The sequence below is a fragment of the Crocodylus porosus genome, unplaced genomic scaffold (assembly GCF_001723895.1).
Source record: "Crocodylus porosus isolate Cpor-Errol unplaced genomic scaffold, CroPor_comp1, whole genome shotgun sequence".
Classification (NCBI taxonomy): domain Eukaryota; kingdom Metazoa; phylum Chordata; order Crocodylia; family Crocodylidae; genus Crocodylus; species Crocodylus porosus.
Genome location: NW_017728911.1, coordinates 6806634 through 6823521, shown reverse-complemented (window position 1 = coordinate 6823521; position 16888 = coordinate 6806634). Strand labels below are relative to the sequence as shown.

Genomic DNA, 16888 nt, shown 5'->3' with positions numbered 1-16888 from the left:
ATTCCTTCCAATTACAAGCTATTAAACCAATAAAACATTTTATGGCTTGACACCAGTTCATATACATTACACTGTATATCAAACAATTACTCCAAAATGTACTATGCAATGAGGCTGTTGAATATTTTGAATTCAAGCAGTAGATATTACTGAACAATATACCAAGTATAGCGGTTTCGTCCAGTGCTAATCTTTTTCACTTTAAGAACCTTTAAGGGCTTTGATCAGCCAAGCCATGTAATTACACTTAAGAAGCGTGCTTAGGGTGTCTGCTGGAGTGCAGGGCCATACAGCATTTCTTTTTGGTCTCTGGGGGAAAGCACATCAATTGCTTTCAGCTAAATGCACTCACATATGAATATTTTAGTACAATTTAATGTTTCTGCACCAACCCCAAAGGAACAGAGCATCAATTTGTGAACACAGTTCTCTTGGAGTTAAAAGCCACACTGGATAATGCAGGATGAAAGGGGTTGTCAATCTTTAGCTTTTTAGCAAGTCATAGAGAGGTAGTCTGTAAATTCAGTCCCAGCTGTATGCAAACAGCTCTCTGAAGTTTGCTACTGTAGAGCTCCTTTTCAACACTAGTGGATTTTTAGAGGAAATATTCCAAAAATGATTTCCCAAGCCTGGTCCATTTTCCCAAAGCTAGTTCCACCTGCTATCCACCTACTGGCCTCAACTCAACCATTTATACAATAACAATTGCATCTGCTGGCCTGTTAATAAAATACCCAAATGTAATGCACAAAAAACATATTCACACAAAGCAGCTGGCTGCAGGTATGAGAACATAAGTACTGCACCAATGTGTTTCATTACAGAACTTTAGCTGCCTCAATATGCTCATGGATATGTGGACAATTAGCATGTAACGAAGATCTTGCCCATGTAGCCTTTGATGAACAAGTAGAGGAATGTGTTAAAAGTGAGTACACACATTAGATGCATTTTAGAGACCTAAGGGAATTAGCTGGTTCACTTATTGCTAACAATTACTTTCCGAGGGACTCAGACACACAAAAAAGGAATACAAGTACTGGAAAAAGCATGTGTGGTTTCCCTACCACCCCTTTTTGAGGCTGGTACAAGACTGAGCTTTCAAAATATCATCCAGTAAATAGGATATATAAATAATCTCTCAACATTTGTTTCATTATTTTCATAGACAACTTGTGACCATCTAGAGGGTAACCACGAGGCATTAATAAAACTTACACAAAACAATTTAGACCAGACAAATATCTGATTGTTTCTTCCCCACTCCCCAGATGAAATTAGTAGATGAGAAAAATGCAGTAAATGCAATGATACAAAGTATACAGCATTGCCCTTTTCTGGGCTGAAAGCTGACTGGACTGTACAGAATATTAAAATGAAAGATGTGTCATCTTAAGAGAAGACTGTTTCATGAGACGCTGCAGCATACAAAAAAGTATTTCCTGTTTTTGTCTAACCTATTTGTGTGTGTCCAAACACTGGAATTTCACCATTTTCTTTGGAAGTCTATATTCTGCTATGTAATGCATCTAATTGCTAGGAAACTTTTTTCCTTTTATTGATCCTACATTTTTGCCTTCTCTATTTTTATTCAGCTACTGCTAGTTATAGCTGTGGTGCCATGTGAAGTTCTCCCTCTACCTCTTTAGTGTTTGTTCCTTTCAGTTATTTGTATATTTACATCTACCAACCCTCTGTCCTCCAGAGTTAATTATTTAGCTCTTTGACTCATTTCTCATTAACTTATAATCCTGCTAGATAAGTTGTTCTTCTGGGAAGTAGCTTGAAACCATTATTTCCCAGAAAACATTTTGGATAAAATCCTTGCTCCTTCCTGGTCACCTGGAGCTTCATCAGCTACTTAGACCAGGCCAGGATTTTACCCATGGAGCCCAAAATTGAATGCGATCCTCTATGTATGATCACACTAGAACCATACAGAATTACTTCTCTGCTCTGTGACATCTCCCTATACGCAATCCCCAACTGCACCAACTGTTCATACTGTCATATCACATTGCAAACTAACATCCAATCTGACAACAAAAAAAACTACTTCTCCAATTTCTCCTTCCAGATCAGTGTCCTTTATTTTCTACCAAAAATTATTGCTTACCTAAATTAATACTGAAGATAGAATTATAGTTGCAGTGAAAGCCCCAGGGCCAGTGAATCCTATTTTGTGCTCCCTACATATTCCCTACTATCATCTCCTTGAATGAGTCAAAGTTTTTTTTAGAGACCATATCTGAGAGGTTTAAAGTAAGGCTTCCTGCCCCATGTGGCCCAACAACAGGGTGGGAAAGGCCACCAGGGACCCATACTATGAGATATCTTGAGATCTCAGCTGACCATTCTCTTCCTACCCTTAACTGGAAAATAAGGAAATGAGAAAACAGGATCATAAAATAAGGTGAAGTATATAAAGGAAAATGTAACCTAATGGAGTCAAGCAAAAATAATGCAACTCCAAAGGAACTCAATTAGAAGGAGATACTTCACACTATAGTAGAAAGAGACCAAGGTATTTTTATGGATGAAAAAGGAAGAGAGCAGCTTGAAATGACATATGGTGGTGAAATAAGAATCTACAGTGTGTCTGTCTGGACAAGCCCCGTCACTAGAGAGAGGTGTCCAAGAACACATGAGGAAGAAGAAAGATAACTAATCATAATGGAAGGGACAACATGCTGAATACTAAATCCATAGCTCAGCATCTTAATACCAGAAAGATGCGAATACATTGGAAGTTAAATCTGGAGATATAAAAAAGAGGAACAAAAATGATTTACAGGATGGGAGAACTCTGAAAAACTGGATGAAAAATACCCAAGCAGCACAATGTATATCTTAGATAGATAACCAGTAAAGGGGATCTAGGAACAGCCACTTACAAATTTATGAAGGATAATATATCAAAAGAAAGTCTGAAAGTGGATCCAAGGATGGATGATAGGATGAAAGGACACATCTCTTCTCCGAGAGGAGAGATCATTGTTAATTCTAAAATGGCTTTCCCCTTTTACTCCCCAAATCATTCAGCTTGCCATTTAGACTGGCTTTCCTCAAGCGAAGAACATGCTTCCCTTAGGATGGTCTGCCCAGCAAATGCTGGGAAAAAAACATCCTAGTATCTACAGTAGAGAAGGCTCCATAGTGCTGAGGGAGGGAAAGCCAGAAGCAAAAATAATCTTTCTCCAAATACCTGAAACAGAAGTGAGGGTGTTTTTGGATATGCTCCCCTAAAAAGGGAAGAGTTTTCTTACAGAAACAGAAAGCTTTCCCTGGGGTTTTCTTGCAACGACATCCCTGGTATGTTCTGGGAAGGATGACCCCAAGCATATCCTCCTCACTCATGCACTCAAAACTGGAAAGGAAGTGGTAAAACCACTGTGTGGGCATCCCCAGCTGCTACTTTCAAGCACTCAGAGCCAGATCAAGAGGCCTTGATATGTGGATAGATAAAGGAAGAGAGCAACTTAAAAGTGGCATGTGGTAGTTAAACAAAGGTAAATGAGAGAGAGAGAACACCAAACTGCAACTACTTCCTAGCTTCAGTGCTGCATTTCTGGATTTCTGGTACACGGGGGCAGGACATGCTCAGGGTCACCAAAACATGATGTAGACACACTCTAAGTGGGCATGGTGAAGAGAGCTAGAAAGCAGCACACCTCTTTTCACCCCAGGACCATTAAAGTTAACCCTGACTCTCCTGTAGTTTCTCTAACACACACCCCCACCCCACACACTCTTCAGGAACTGTTAGGAAACTACATAGGGTTTTCAACAGCTTCCTGCTCTTCCTATCCCACACCATGTAAAGAGCTTACACTTTAACAGCCTCAAGTTCAACTTTTTAATCAGCTTCTAGAGTTAATAGTTTTGGTAACTAGAGTCAAAATACAATGCTTTGCACAAGAATCCTACCACAGTTGATTCAAGAAAAGTCTACACATTACTACAGGACAGAAAATTTTCTGATCTTAATCAGATTAAAAAAGGCCTCCACAAAAGCATAACATACTTTTATAGTCAGGAAATATTTAAACTAGTGGTTTCCAACCTTTTTTCACGTGCTGACTGCCAAAAGTTTTTAATGGAAGTGCAGACCCCTTTTAATAGTAAGTGTGGGTATTCACATACTTTTGATTGATCACAGTCATCTTTTGCAGATCCCTTAGGTATAGTCTGCAGACCCCAGGGAGCCATGGACCACAGATTGAAAAATCACCAATTTAAACCAATACCCATATCCAAGTAGTATAGTTTTTAACAACTGATAAAACAGTATTTTATTTACCTAGTTTAGTACTTCTGTGACTATATATACAGTTAGAAAATTTTTACTGCATAAAATTGAAGCCTGTAACTCAGAATGAAGTTCCTTATCTGAAGTCATTGGCTACTTCAACTACAATAAATACTATTGTTTTAGGAATTCAGTAACTGTCAATGGCATAACCCCAGTGACTATTTAGCATAATTTTGAAGTTGAATCCACTAATAGGGAATTAATAAATACATTTTTAAACACACTGAGCATCCAAAAAAATCTTTATTTGAGCATCCTAGAACTTTTCCAGTTGCTCTCTAAGCTGCTTGATCTAAGAAGCATATTCTACATGTTAGCAGAGCTTTTACATGTTACACATCATAGGAAATGGGAGTAAACATAGGACTGGAAGAGATTTCCAAGGCCACTGAGCCCAGACCCCTCCATTCACAAACAACCATTTGTTCAAGAATGCACAAGACAAGACAACCATCTCATTGTAAACAATATACTCTTAAAATACATATCACAAAACAAGAGATCCTGACACAGATTAATATGATTTTAACAAAGTCTGCCTTCTAATCCACATATTAAAATGCTTGGTTAAGAAGTTCCCATTCAGATATCATAGGATCATAAGACAGCAGGGCTCAAAGACAAGGACCTCATGGAGGGCATCTAGTCCCACCCCTGGCTCAAAGCAGGATCACCCCCAACTAAACCATCCCGGCTAAGTGTCTTTTGAACCTGCTCGTGAAAATATTCAGGGATGGAGATTCTAGAGTCTCTCTAGACAGCCTATTCCAAAGCTACAGAAGTTGTGGAAGCTCCATCCTGGATATTTTCAGGTTAGACAGACACTTGACATGGGTTTCCAGAACCTACAGCAATAAACCTGGCAAGTCTTAAAACTATGCGAGAAGCAAAGCTTTCTGTTGATTTTTTTTTATTGGGTGAACTGTATAGCTGGGAGAGATGTTAGACAAGCTGAAGAACCCTTCAGGGCTGGTCTAAACTCTATCCCAAATACACAGCTGGTGCAATAAAAGATGCCACCCAAAAAAAAAATCTTTTCTTCTCAAATATTTCCTGGACCACCATGGTTATATTACCACCCCCTAAAACTGTGTCAAAGCAGTATTACCAAAACTCCAGTTTAAAACCAAACCAAACCAAAAGCTCGCAACTTCATTATGATAGTTCATGATTTTACAAAGCTAAAGCTGTTCTGGAAGTTACCGCATACCATAAACACTCTCTACAGAACTACGTTTCATTCATAATGGAACACTTCAATTCTAATTCTTTATTCAACAAGTTTCTCCAGTCACTGAAAGAATAAATGATAGGCTTTATGAACCTCTTCTAGGAATGTTCTTAGACTGGTCATTTTGTCTGGTATTAATATAGCAACATTTCAGGAAAGCTCATGAAAGAGTATGAAAAAACACAAGAGCTGTGTGGATTCCCAGCGCATACTCTGATAGACTAGCTGAGCAGGCTCTTGAAAGTCAAGTGATTCAGCTAATGGAAAGTACTAAAGGGCCAAAGTTAAAAATTTCTTCTCTTACCAAATCTATAATGAAAAGGTTGGGACAAAAGAAGAAAAAGGCATAAATTCCAGACTCCTCACTTAAGAGCAATCTATACCAGTCCTCAGTGAGGCTGTGCAAAAGGCTAAAAATAGGATAGCACAGTAATTCACAACCAGGGTGCTGCAAGATCCCTTTCAGGGTGCTGTGCCACCCAGTCCCTCTATGAGAAGATGAAAACTCTTTCTCCATTTAGCACCCTGTGCCTGTCCCAGCTACCACAGTGGGGCTTGGGTCTGCAGCTGCTGTCTTTCGCTGACCCCTGGCAGCCCCCGTGGTGGCTGCCTCCCACATTCCTAACAGCATGCTCTTCTGTGGGCAGGCAGACAGGTGGTTACACAGATGGACCCACACTTTGCAGTCTGGCTTGTCTCCTCCACTCGCACCATGTTTCTAGACAGAAGGAGGGCCCACAGCAGCAGTGGCTAGTGCACAAGACGTCACAGGCTGTCTCAGCCATGGGAACCCTCTTCTCCATCATGTACAGATCATCTAAGGGGCAAATAGTGGAAAGAATAGAGCATGGCAGGATTTGGTGCTGCCCTTGTTGTTCTTACCCGACATCAGCTAGATCTGTGATTGTCAACTTTTATGGCTTCAAGGCAGGCCTCCATATCTTTTCTTAACTTATATTCTAGCTCAGTAATTCTTAACTCGGGAACCACAACATTCAGAAAAGTTATGGAGGGGTCACTTGTGGCTAAAAAGGTTAAGAACCACTAAGACAGTAACTCTACACACTGAGATACCTTCCCCATCAGAAGCTGTGTGGCAAAAGTGCAGAAGCACCCCATAAATCCAAAACCACTTGTAACTGAGTGCCTCCCTACTTCTGCCAAACAAAAAAGCTAGAAAGAATATGCATGACAAATCAAAATTTAATTCTACCCAAGTAGAAAAAACAAGAACTTAGGCCAACAGCCTAAGCAAAAACTATTATAGGCTCCTGCTAAACTATCCAAAATGATAATTTTTCACAGAAACAGACAGCAGTCACCTTGTTCAGGTAACTAGTACATATCTAGTATCACTTTATTCACTTTGAGACACTCTAGCCACATTACACTCTTACATAAATCACCTCAGAGTTACTTTAGTTCCCTAACTAGAAAGTAAGTACAAATGTATGTTGATTAATCATCATCATCACTAAATGACAAATGCATGCATTTTTGGACCTTTTCATGTCTAATGTACCTAAACACTATGGTACAAAATTAAGTAACAGTTCATTTTATTATTAGTTCTACTGACAGTTAAATTTCAATTTACATAAAATATTTTCCCACTATATCTGCAAGTCACAACATATTGGATCTTCAAGTTTGTGATCTGGCGTTGGTTTCACCTACCTTGTTATAATTCCTGCAATGTTGATGTTTTGATGCTTTGTACAACGGCTTATTTTCAAAAGGTTTTTCAAACAAAATTAATACAGAAAAATGCTGGTAAAAGGGGCTGCTTCTTGTTCCATTTAACTCCTACTTGGTTTTGTCAATTAAGAGACTTTATTGACAAAACTGTTAGCCTTTTCTAGCCACTTAACAGATTTCTGATAAACTTACCATGCCTTTAGAATCACATGAATTTCTTATGCCTTTTGTGTTGCTATGTGTTCAACTATCTTAGCGGAGGGCAGTCTTAGCCCTATTCCTCCTTCAAAAGCTAGCATATTTTATACAAATGCTTACAGAGCTTGTCTCTAGGATGCCTTGCCTTGACTAGGGATTAGTCATTTAAGCTGCGTCAGAAGAACTGCGTAACGGTCTTTTGCATAGAGCCAGTCAGCAGTATGGTGGCATACAAGGGTAGTCTTTGAGCTCAATGATGTGTAAGCATCACTGGGGGCAACACTGAAAAGTCTGTAATAGCAGCTGAACAGAATGCAACATTAAGCAAGTGCAGGGCTGTTGCTACGGAGGAAACGCAGTTTAAGTAGCACCTAGACAATAACCTCATCGTAGCACAAATGTTGCCTTCATGAAGGGAAGGGTTTAAACCCAATGCTACAGTTGTCACATGCTCTATTTCCCAAGTGACATGCACAAAGTGCAAATGTGTGCATGACAAACAAGCTTAGGGCATCACCCAAAGAAGACAGTGAAGGTTGTATTACCATGCTACATTTCTGAGGTTGCCTAGACTTTCAGAGGGCTGAATGTCACAAATTCAATAATCTAGGACACAACACATGACAAGACAGACTTAATTTTGCATTATCAGTTTTGTTTCCTCTCATTTTGTTTTTAACACAAATACACTGTTTTTATTAGAAGCTAATGGTCATTTACGCACTTGAAATTCAGAATCTGCTTTGGCTAGGTAATACCATCAGCTTGAATGTAGATCTCAAGACACTACAGAAAGGTGGTTAGCATAATGCACGTGTATAAATGGGAAACTGAGACAAAGAGGTGAGATACCTCATTTAGCAAGAAAGCAGAAAAGCCAGGAAATAGAACCCAGACTTCCCTTGTTCCAGTTTGGTGCTTTCTCCATGAGGCCAAAAATTATTATACAATTTCCCAAATGCTCTTCCATCGTGTTGTACATTTTGTACTGGTGGAATAAGGATAAAAGTCACACTCTGAAACCTTTGGCATCTATAACAACTGACTGGGCTGGTGAGACATCTCAGCCATGGTCTGCATCTCAAAATCCTAAATTTTATTACCTGGCAGTTACAGCAACTATGTGAAGGGAAGACTGATGTCTTTCCTTCTCCATGCCCTCACCCACAATTTTCTGCAAAATAGTTTCTCCACCAACATTTCCAGCTCGCCTCTTCCTGTCCCAGTAATGTATTGGCACTTTACAAGTTATTAGCACATAAAAGCTTCTAAAAGCTCTGCTGTTGCATACAAGTCACAGGTAGCTGCTTACTCTAAGGCTGCATGCTCCCCTGGTTGCTTAGGCCAAGCTGGATCCTGAACCGGCCCCACAACACACCCTGTTCTCCTTCCCTGGTCCTAGAAGGCAGCCAACACCTCCATTACTATGTCCCTGGTCCTCTTAAATCTGTTCTCCTCTACCCAGTCTAACCTGCACACAACCCCATGCAGGAGTTGGGTTAGTAACTTATTTCCCAGTTTGCAGAGGTTTACATATGCATTGCCTTCAGTTTTCATCCTGATGCCAGATCCTCTTTCACCCATCTCCTTGAATTCCTTTTCACGAAGTCACTTCATCTCTTGTTGCAGCCCTAACCCCTCCCCTAAAGCTTCCACCCTGCTCTAATACCTCTTAATACCACTTTCCAGTGAGTACTGGCATGTTCAATTTATTTACTTTGAAAAATCATTTGATTGCCTTCTGAGTTACCTGAATCTGTATTCAAATTACATTTGCCCAGAATAAAAACCCCTTGACAGTGGAAGATTTCAATACTGAAGGCTCATTCTCAGATTTATGCCAAAGACTGGTTTCAAACTTACAGTATATCAGTGTAGGTCATACTCAATGGCCAAAGCATGTTCTCAGAAATGCAATTATGTGGCTGGGTGCCCAGGGCAGCTGCTGCATACAAGGCGACTTCCAGCTGCTGCCATACTATGCAGTCATGTGGCTGCAGCTGCAGCCGCTTTTTTCCACCCCTCTTGGTCCCTACTTCCCACAGGGCAGCTGCCCCAGTTACACCACTGCATGTGCCCTGAGACACATAGGTTATGTGAAAAAAGGCTGAAAACAGTCCTGGCTACTGTGCTGGAATATGCACCTGGCAAGCTGTCTGGTAAACCAGCACAGGCTAAAAGACCCTAACTCTTCCCTCAACATTTGTAATACTGCTTCTTCAAAGGAGCTGTAGACATCAAGAACTAACTGGGGATAAATGTTGGACAACTGAAGTTACTTAAGGGATTACCAGAGCTTCCTGGAAACTAACAAAAGATAGAAGCTGATAAAAACTGTTGGCTTCACAGAAGGCTGGAGAAGGACTTCTGGCGAGATCTTTGGAAACTTCTAATGAAATGATCCTATATCTGTCTTGTAAAACTTTACTGTGCATTTACATAAGGCACAACAAATTTCAAGATAATCCCAGTAAGGATGAAGTTTTTAGAGACTTTAAAAAGGTATGCTTTAAAGAAGAGGTTCTCAACCTTACTTATAAGCAAGCTGACTTTACAGTCAACATTTCTCCTGAACTTTAACTTAACAGGAAATTTAACTTAACAGGAAATTTTCTGACATTTTCCACTTTGCACTTTATCTAGCACATAATGCAATAGTTCAGTAAAATTCACTTACGACTTTAGAACAGAGAAGCTCAAGCTTTTAGCCCTGCAGGCCAGATGAGCAACACAGGACCTGTCCATGGGCTGGGTCAAACTGCGAACACCAGGATTTGGCCCTGGGATCCAGCATTGCCTCCTCCCACCCCTGTGCCCTGGGATTGGGCCCTGGATCCTGGTGCCACCAACTCTCATACGTTTGTGCCAGGCCTGGGCCTCAGGGACCTTGTGCCATCTCTCCTGCTGCCACACATCGATTGGTGCCAAAGGGCCTGGTGCTGCCACCTCCTGGCCCCCCACATGGTGGTTGGACCCTGGAACATGACACCACCCCTGGCCCTCTGCAGGCCCAGAAACTTGGCAGTAGGGAAGCAGTGGTACCCATGGGGAGCCCACAGGCCAGATGACATGGCACCATGGGGTGGATCTGGCCCACAGGCTGCGGCTGAAGCATCCCCGTCTTAAAACATTTCTAACTAGTACGCATACAAAGAGATCTGTAAGAACACAATTACATCATCCACATAATTAAAAACTGAACTCAGTAATGATAAGCTCTGGTATGTCACTGACTTTTGCCTGAAAACTACAAAATAGACACCTATAAGAAATCCAGCAAGGGCATACTTTAAGTAATCTGCAAAATGTCAGGTGGGCATAAAATGAACCGGGTACACCAGAAGCTGTGCTGCTGGGGCTTTAAAAATACAGTATAAGATACCTTTGTTTTAGAGTACAAGTAAGCAATTATTGAGGGCCACTTTAAAGAGTTTTGGTGAGCTGTTAAGGGCTGGAGGGAGTGGGGTGCTTACCCAACCTTGGCCCCCTCACAACTGTTTACAGTGCCTGCTGCCCATCACAGCTCTGCCCCCAAGCTGTCACCGCTCATGGCCCTGCCCGCCTGTCCCACTCCCGGATGCTACTCCCCGCCCACCTGTGGCCCCATCCCATCCACCTGGCCGTGCATATCCTGATTGGGGGTCCCAGGCCAGCCTCCATGGAGACCCTGCCTGCCCACTCTGTTCAACACTCCTGGAGATGAGTGTAGGGCAGATGGGCCACAGTGCCCAGGCAGTGGGGCTGGGTTCAATAGTGGTTGCAGAAACACTGGCAGCAGCAGCTGGAGTGTGAGAATGAAAGTGAGTTGTCACCACGGGGGCTGCTGAGAAGCCAAATCCAGCTGCTGCACCACACAGCCCTAGGGACTACAGCTTCTGGCATGCTCAAGAGCCTCACACAGGGAAAGGACAAGCTGTACTCTGCGCCAAGCTGACTTCTGCGCCTGGAGTGGCAGCAGAACCAGTTACATGCACCAGAACCAGGGCTGCTCCCCACCCCTGGGTCAGGCAGGGCTGTGGGACCTGCCGCAGGCCAGAGAGAATCACCTGGTGGACCAGACCCAGCCCACAGGCCAAATTTTGCCCATCCTGTTTTAGAGATTGCTAACAAAAACTGCTACCACACTTGATATTCAAAAGATAGGATTAACTACACGGAACACATATAGCGCTTTTATGAGAAAGGTATTTCCATACTTACTGGTGCCACTATTTTGCCCGTCTGTCCAACCTGCATGTCATTGGGGACAAAGCCAGCATCAACAGCTGCACGGGAAGCTCCAACTAGTTGAAAGGAAATATTTTACAATATTTTCTTTTAAAATATTAGCAAGCCAAATTTAATCTCCACTAAAGAGTATGTATTTCACTGAAGAGTCCTGTGTTGTAATGGCATGTATTTGGAAGCTTCTGTCCTAAAATCATATTCTTATAGTAATTCCTCTGTACAACACTTACTGAAATTTCCAGATATTCAAGTGCTAATGCATTTCAGAAAAAGCAGGAAATCCATACTCCCAGCATCACATAGTTGTATACTGAAAACTAAGGATTTCAAACTTGTGCATTTTCATTACCTTTTTCTACTACTTTAATAAAAAAAAAAGTATTCTCTCATAATGCTCATCTCATATGCATAAAAATTATTATATAAATCCTATCCCATACTAAGGTCAGTTATAGCAAAGGTTTTCCATTTTTTTCTTTTTATTTGTAAACTAAGGTTCTAAACATTGTTGGAAAGTCATTAATAAAATTAACGTTTGAACATTTAAAATTAATAAAATTTAATTTACTACAAGATTAAAACATTATTGTTGCAAGTAAAACCTAAAGTTACCATAACTGAAAAAAAATTTAACTTATCTATTTAAATATTCTGCTGGCATATTGTGCTTGGTCACATTGTTAACATCGTATAGCAAGAGGGAGGAGGAGAAGCCTTAAAAATAGAAAACTGAAAACATAACACTAAAAACTATCAAGGGACCCAGGCCAGGTATAGTACTTAATATTTTGCATAAAATACACTTACCAAATTTTTTTAATTCAATAAATTAGGGGTGTTCATTTACTGTGAGAAGTCACATTATCAGCTATTTAAAATGGATTACTCAACAGTCAAAATAACTATTAATCTTTCACTTGTTTATTTAGATTTATGTTTAGCGAAAACAAGTATTCATAATTAGAAAGTAATTACTTTTTAAGACAGTAGGATTTTATTTTAATCGGATGCCTGTATATGGACACATCTGCAATTAAAGCAAAGTATTTGAGTTCAAAACCTTTCTGTTGTGTTGCTATTTAAAAAATTATATGAAAATGTTCCTCATGTTGCATTTTCCTACTTACAAGGTACTATATATACTTACATTTCACCAGAGTTCATGAAGTCTGAAAAAGGGCCCGGTTCTCCCTTCTGCTGTTTAGTACAGTGGCAACAAGACCACAACAGCAGAACAAAGTTACAGAAAGAGTTGCAAGATAGATAAGATTTTTAAGGACTACCATTGATAAAATTATGTTAGAAAGACACCAATACTAGTATGAAACTTTGTTTTTCCATGTTGGTTTCAAACAGCCATTATTAAAACAAGAAAAAAATACCTGCAGCGTGCAACTGATCCGCAAGGTCATATAACAATTTAAAGTTTTCACCACTCTTCAAACCTCGACCTTAAAAAATAAGAAAAATACTATTACTTTACATTCAAGTACCTTGTAACCCATGTGTCTACTATGCACAATTCCCATGTTACGAGTATTTGTACTCTCACAGGAACTGACATGCTTTGTACAAAGGGTACTGTTGACACTTTCCTCAACAGTTTTCAATACCCCAATGAAGCTTGAAAGTAAAAGTTTCCTTCATACAGATTCTGCTTTTTTCCATTTAATTAACGTGGTTATTTCCTGTGCATACATGCTGTGCCTTGTTTACTTCCTCATCTGTCAATGTTCTTATCAGTTAGGGTCTGGGAATGAGGTTTGTTATTAACTTGTGCTCCCTCTGCTGGCTCTAGCTAAAAAAACCCAAAAACTCTGCAATAGGCTAGCAAAAACATATAGGACATAAATCGTGGGGGTTTTTTATTTTATTGCTCAAGCATAATATGATGAATGTTAAATCACTAGATGATCTTTCTTGGTCTATTCTATGCCAGTTGTAATAATTTTAAGGTATATCACATTTGGCTCTAAACACATTTACTTACAGGCGGTGATGTCCTTAAAACGTGTCAGAGTTTGTTATAAACTTTTATTATCTGGTACTTAAAATGATATACAAGTTGTTGAACATCTTCTTACTTCCAAAAAAGCCCTGCATCATAAATAAACTGTTATCTAGAAATGGCAGGCCAGGTCAAAGGAGCTTTTTTGCTACAAGTGAGATTCAGTGCTAAATAAATACAGGCTACTTTAGTTTTTTATTTACTTACCACCTGATACAACCACCTTTGCACTAGTGAGCTCTGGCCGATCACTCTTTGTTAGCTTTTGTTCAAGCCATTCAGACTGACCAACTGGTGCTGGAGCCGTTACTGTATGTCAAAATAAATAAATAAATAAATAAGGGTGTACATGTCTTGAAATGTTAAATTGTTTTGTTTAAGCTACAGTGGAATGCAAAAGCACTAATTTTCATATTTTTCAACAGCTGCTATTCACAATTTCTGCACAATTTTGAGATACCAGCCCCCATCAATTTCTATGAGCTACTAATACAACTTACCCCTTTATTCATACTCGTTGACCCTTCTAAAATGGTCTTCTGTGGTACTATGTGCAAAGTTTACTGAAAATTACTGTAATTTAGCCAACAAATTAACCTACCACCTGTAGAATGTGTGTGTGGATTTATATAAATAAAACACACACACACTTGGCATCTGCCTTATGTTAGAAGCTTAACTATTGCCAAAAATAGCCAAGTTAGCTAAGTGGTACGACTGCAATATGCTAATCATATGCACTACTCAAGCTTAAAGATCCTAACTGGACAGCAATTCAGAGATGCTGGCTCAGTCTCTTGGAAGTTTATGATACATGAGAAATTTAAAAAAAACCTGATCCTTGTTGCTAGTGGCTCCCCTTATGGATACATGTAGTTTTAAATGGCCCCAAACTCAAGAAAGGAGGAATGTGACCAAGGCCATGTTGCACTGTTTTCAAGTAATGTGCTTTTTTGAATTAATTGAGTCAAAAGTGATGCAAAACACAGTATGGGATGCTCATAATCAAAATTTAAACCCATTTATTGATGTGGTAGGATGATAAATGGCTCAATTTAAACTGAATTAAAATTAAGCCAAGTTTAAATCAAATAAAGGATGTTTAAATTTAACTAAACTGGTGTTTAAGACTCTTTAAAAAAAGGTGCAACTTTAAAGATAAAAGACAAGTTTTGGCAGACAGAAGGAATAGGTTTAAATAGGTACTCTCATATTCACAAAGACTGGGTTCAGAAGTAAAACGCAGAAGATGCAGTTGATGCATATCTTCCCCTTTACTGGCAGATCTATAAAATCCAAGCACTTATTTTAAAAGGTTGAACCAAAGGTTATAATAATTAAAGTTAAACCATGCTTTGAACAAAGTTAAATCTAAATGGCAAACTGAAAAACTATCAAAATAAAACACTCACCTTTTTCTAAACTAGCACTACCACCAGTTACTGGTGCAGCTTCAAAAGAAGTTCCCCGTACAGAAAACACTTTTACCTTCTCATCACACTTCACAGTGCATACAGCATTTCCTGAAAAAGATTATAATATCTTGTAAAAACATACCCCACAGAGCAGAGACACAAAGATATACCAAAGCTTCTAACAGAAAACAAAATACAGCATTTACAAAATTGCCCCTCTGAAATTACAGGCTTAGATCACCCAGATTAGAAAGTTTGGAAGTTTAAAACTGCAATTTCCAAATACTTTACATTTCCTTCCTATCTTGCAAGGTTTTCAAGACATGCCAGTAGAAGGAGTGAGTCTTTCCCCTTTCTAAGGAAAGTACATGGTTGCAGTCAAATGAGCTCTAATTTATGCATTTCTAACTTCCAAAGACAAGGAATGGAGTGTAAGGATTGAAAACTTTATTACTAGATTTGAGTCCTAAATTTTAGAATGGGCTTTTTAAACTGTCATATAATTTGATCAAAATAAAAGAAACAGACACCCCCGCCCCAACCAAACCAAGGACAATATTTGGTTCTTTGCATCTTAACCAATGAAAGACAATTATATTTCTCAACTATGAATGCCAGAAAGAGTAGATAGGAAAGTAAGTTACATTTAAAAAACATCTTTAACCCCTTAATTACTTAAAATCCACCACAGCTGAACTATAATTTAATGTTGTAGTATATCAGATGTAATACAAATTCTTTCAAATGCCATGCTAGATTAAGGGAAAGTTAAAGGAATGAAAATCCTGTCACAACAAAATTTAGGAAACAGACTAATCTGCTCATGTCTAAATTAAAACATTAGATCAGACAAGCATGAGAAAACGAGGCTAACAAGGGTAGCAAATAATTACTCAAGAAAACCAATTAAATGTTATAAATAATCAGATAAATGTCTTCATAACTAGGAAGAATAACCTTACAGATGTCTCAAATCAGAAATACTGCTACCCATATTAAATAAAGGCAGACAATTATCTGAACATCTTATGTTTTACAAAATTGGATCAGAAGTGCATTAACAACAACATACAATATTGATGAACACTATCACCAGATTCACTTAATTGAAATGTCAGATCCAGTTTCTGAGTTGCAATCCTATCATATCAGGAAAAATTATATTTACATTAATTTTTATTTTACAGGTTCACTCATGTTAATTTCAGTCATTTAAAACCCCAAACTTGAATTTCCTTACACCAGTGGTGGGCAAAATACAGCTGATGGGCTGGATCTGGCCTGCTGATTGACTGGACCCAGCTCATAGGCGCCTGCCAATTGATTGCATCTGGCCCATACCTGCCCACATTGTGTGCCACATGGGGCTAGGCCCTGCCAGCTTCCACGCAGGGCAGCTTATGCCGCACTCCTATCCATACTTGCTGAACAGTCTGGGCCCTAGCCAGCGCGCACAGCTTCTCAGAGGAGCTGTTCCTGCCATCCAGATACTGCTTGGGTCCCCCTGCCCCAAGCAGCTTCTCCTCCCTCTTGCTTCTGCTGCGCTACTCTGGGCAGCAGGCAGGGTAGGGAGGCAGCAATGGGCAGGGAGCAAGCTGCAACCAGACATCTGCTGGGAAGAACAGTCAACCAGGTCTGAACGATCACATAGGTTCTTGGCCAGAGTGCAGGACCTCCATCTAACCCAGGAGGTGCACAGACCCACCAGGGGAGATGCCTTGTTGGACCTGGTGCTGGCCACGGGTGATGACCTGGTGAGGGGGCTGCGGGTGCTCAACCACCTGGGCGACAGCGATCAT

General features: G+C 39.9%; 1 protein-coding gene across 1 annotated transcript in view; it reads right to left on the bottom strand.

Annotated features, from left to right (window-relative positions):
- The window catches only part of ETFA (electron transfer flavoprotein alpha subunit), a gene marked incomplete at its 5' end in the record, with an annotated part of 40292 nt that overhangs the window by 16794 nt on the left and 6610 nt on the right, over window positions 1–16888 (bottom strand). The window contains 4 exons of the mRNA XM_019533154.1: window positions 11640–11722; window positions 13049–13117; window positions 13882–13983; window positions 15087–15197. Of these exons, the coding sequence (XP_019388699.1) occupies window positions 11640–11722; window positions 13049–13117; window positions 13882–13983; window positions 15087–15197 (365 nt within the window). The remainder of the gene's footprint in view (window positions 1–11639; window positions 11723–13048; window positions 13118–13881; window positions 13984–15086; window positions 15198–16888) is intronic.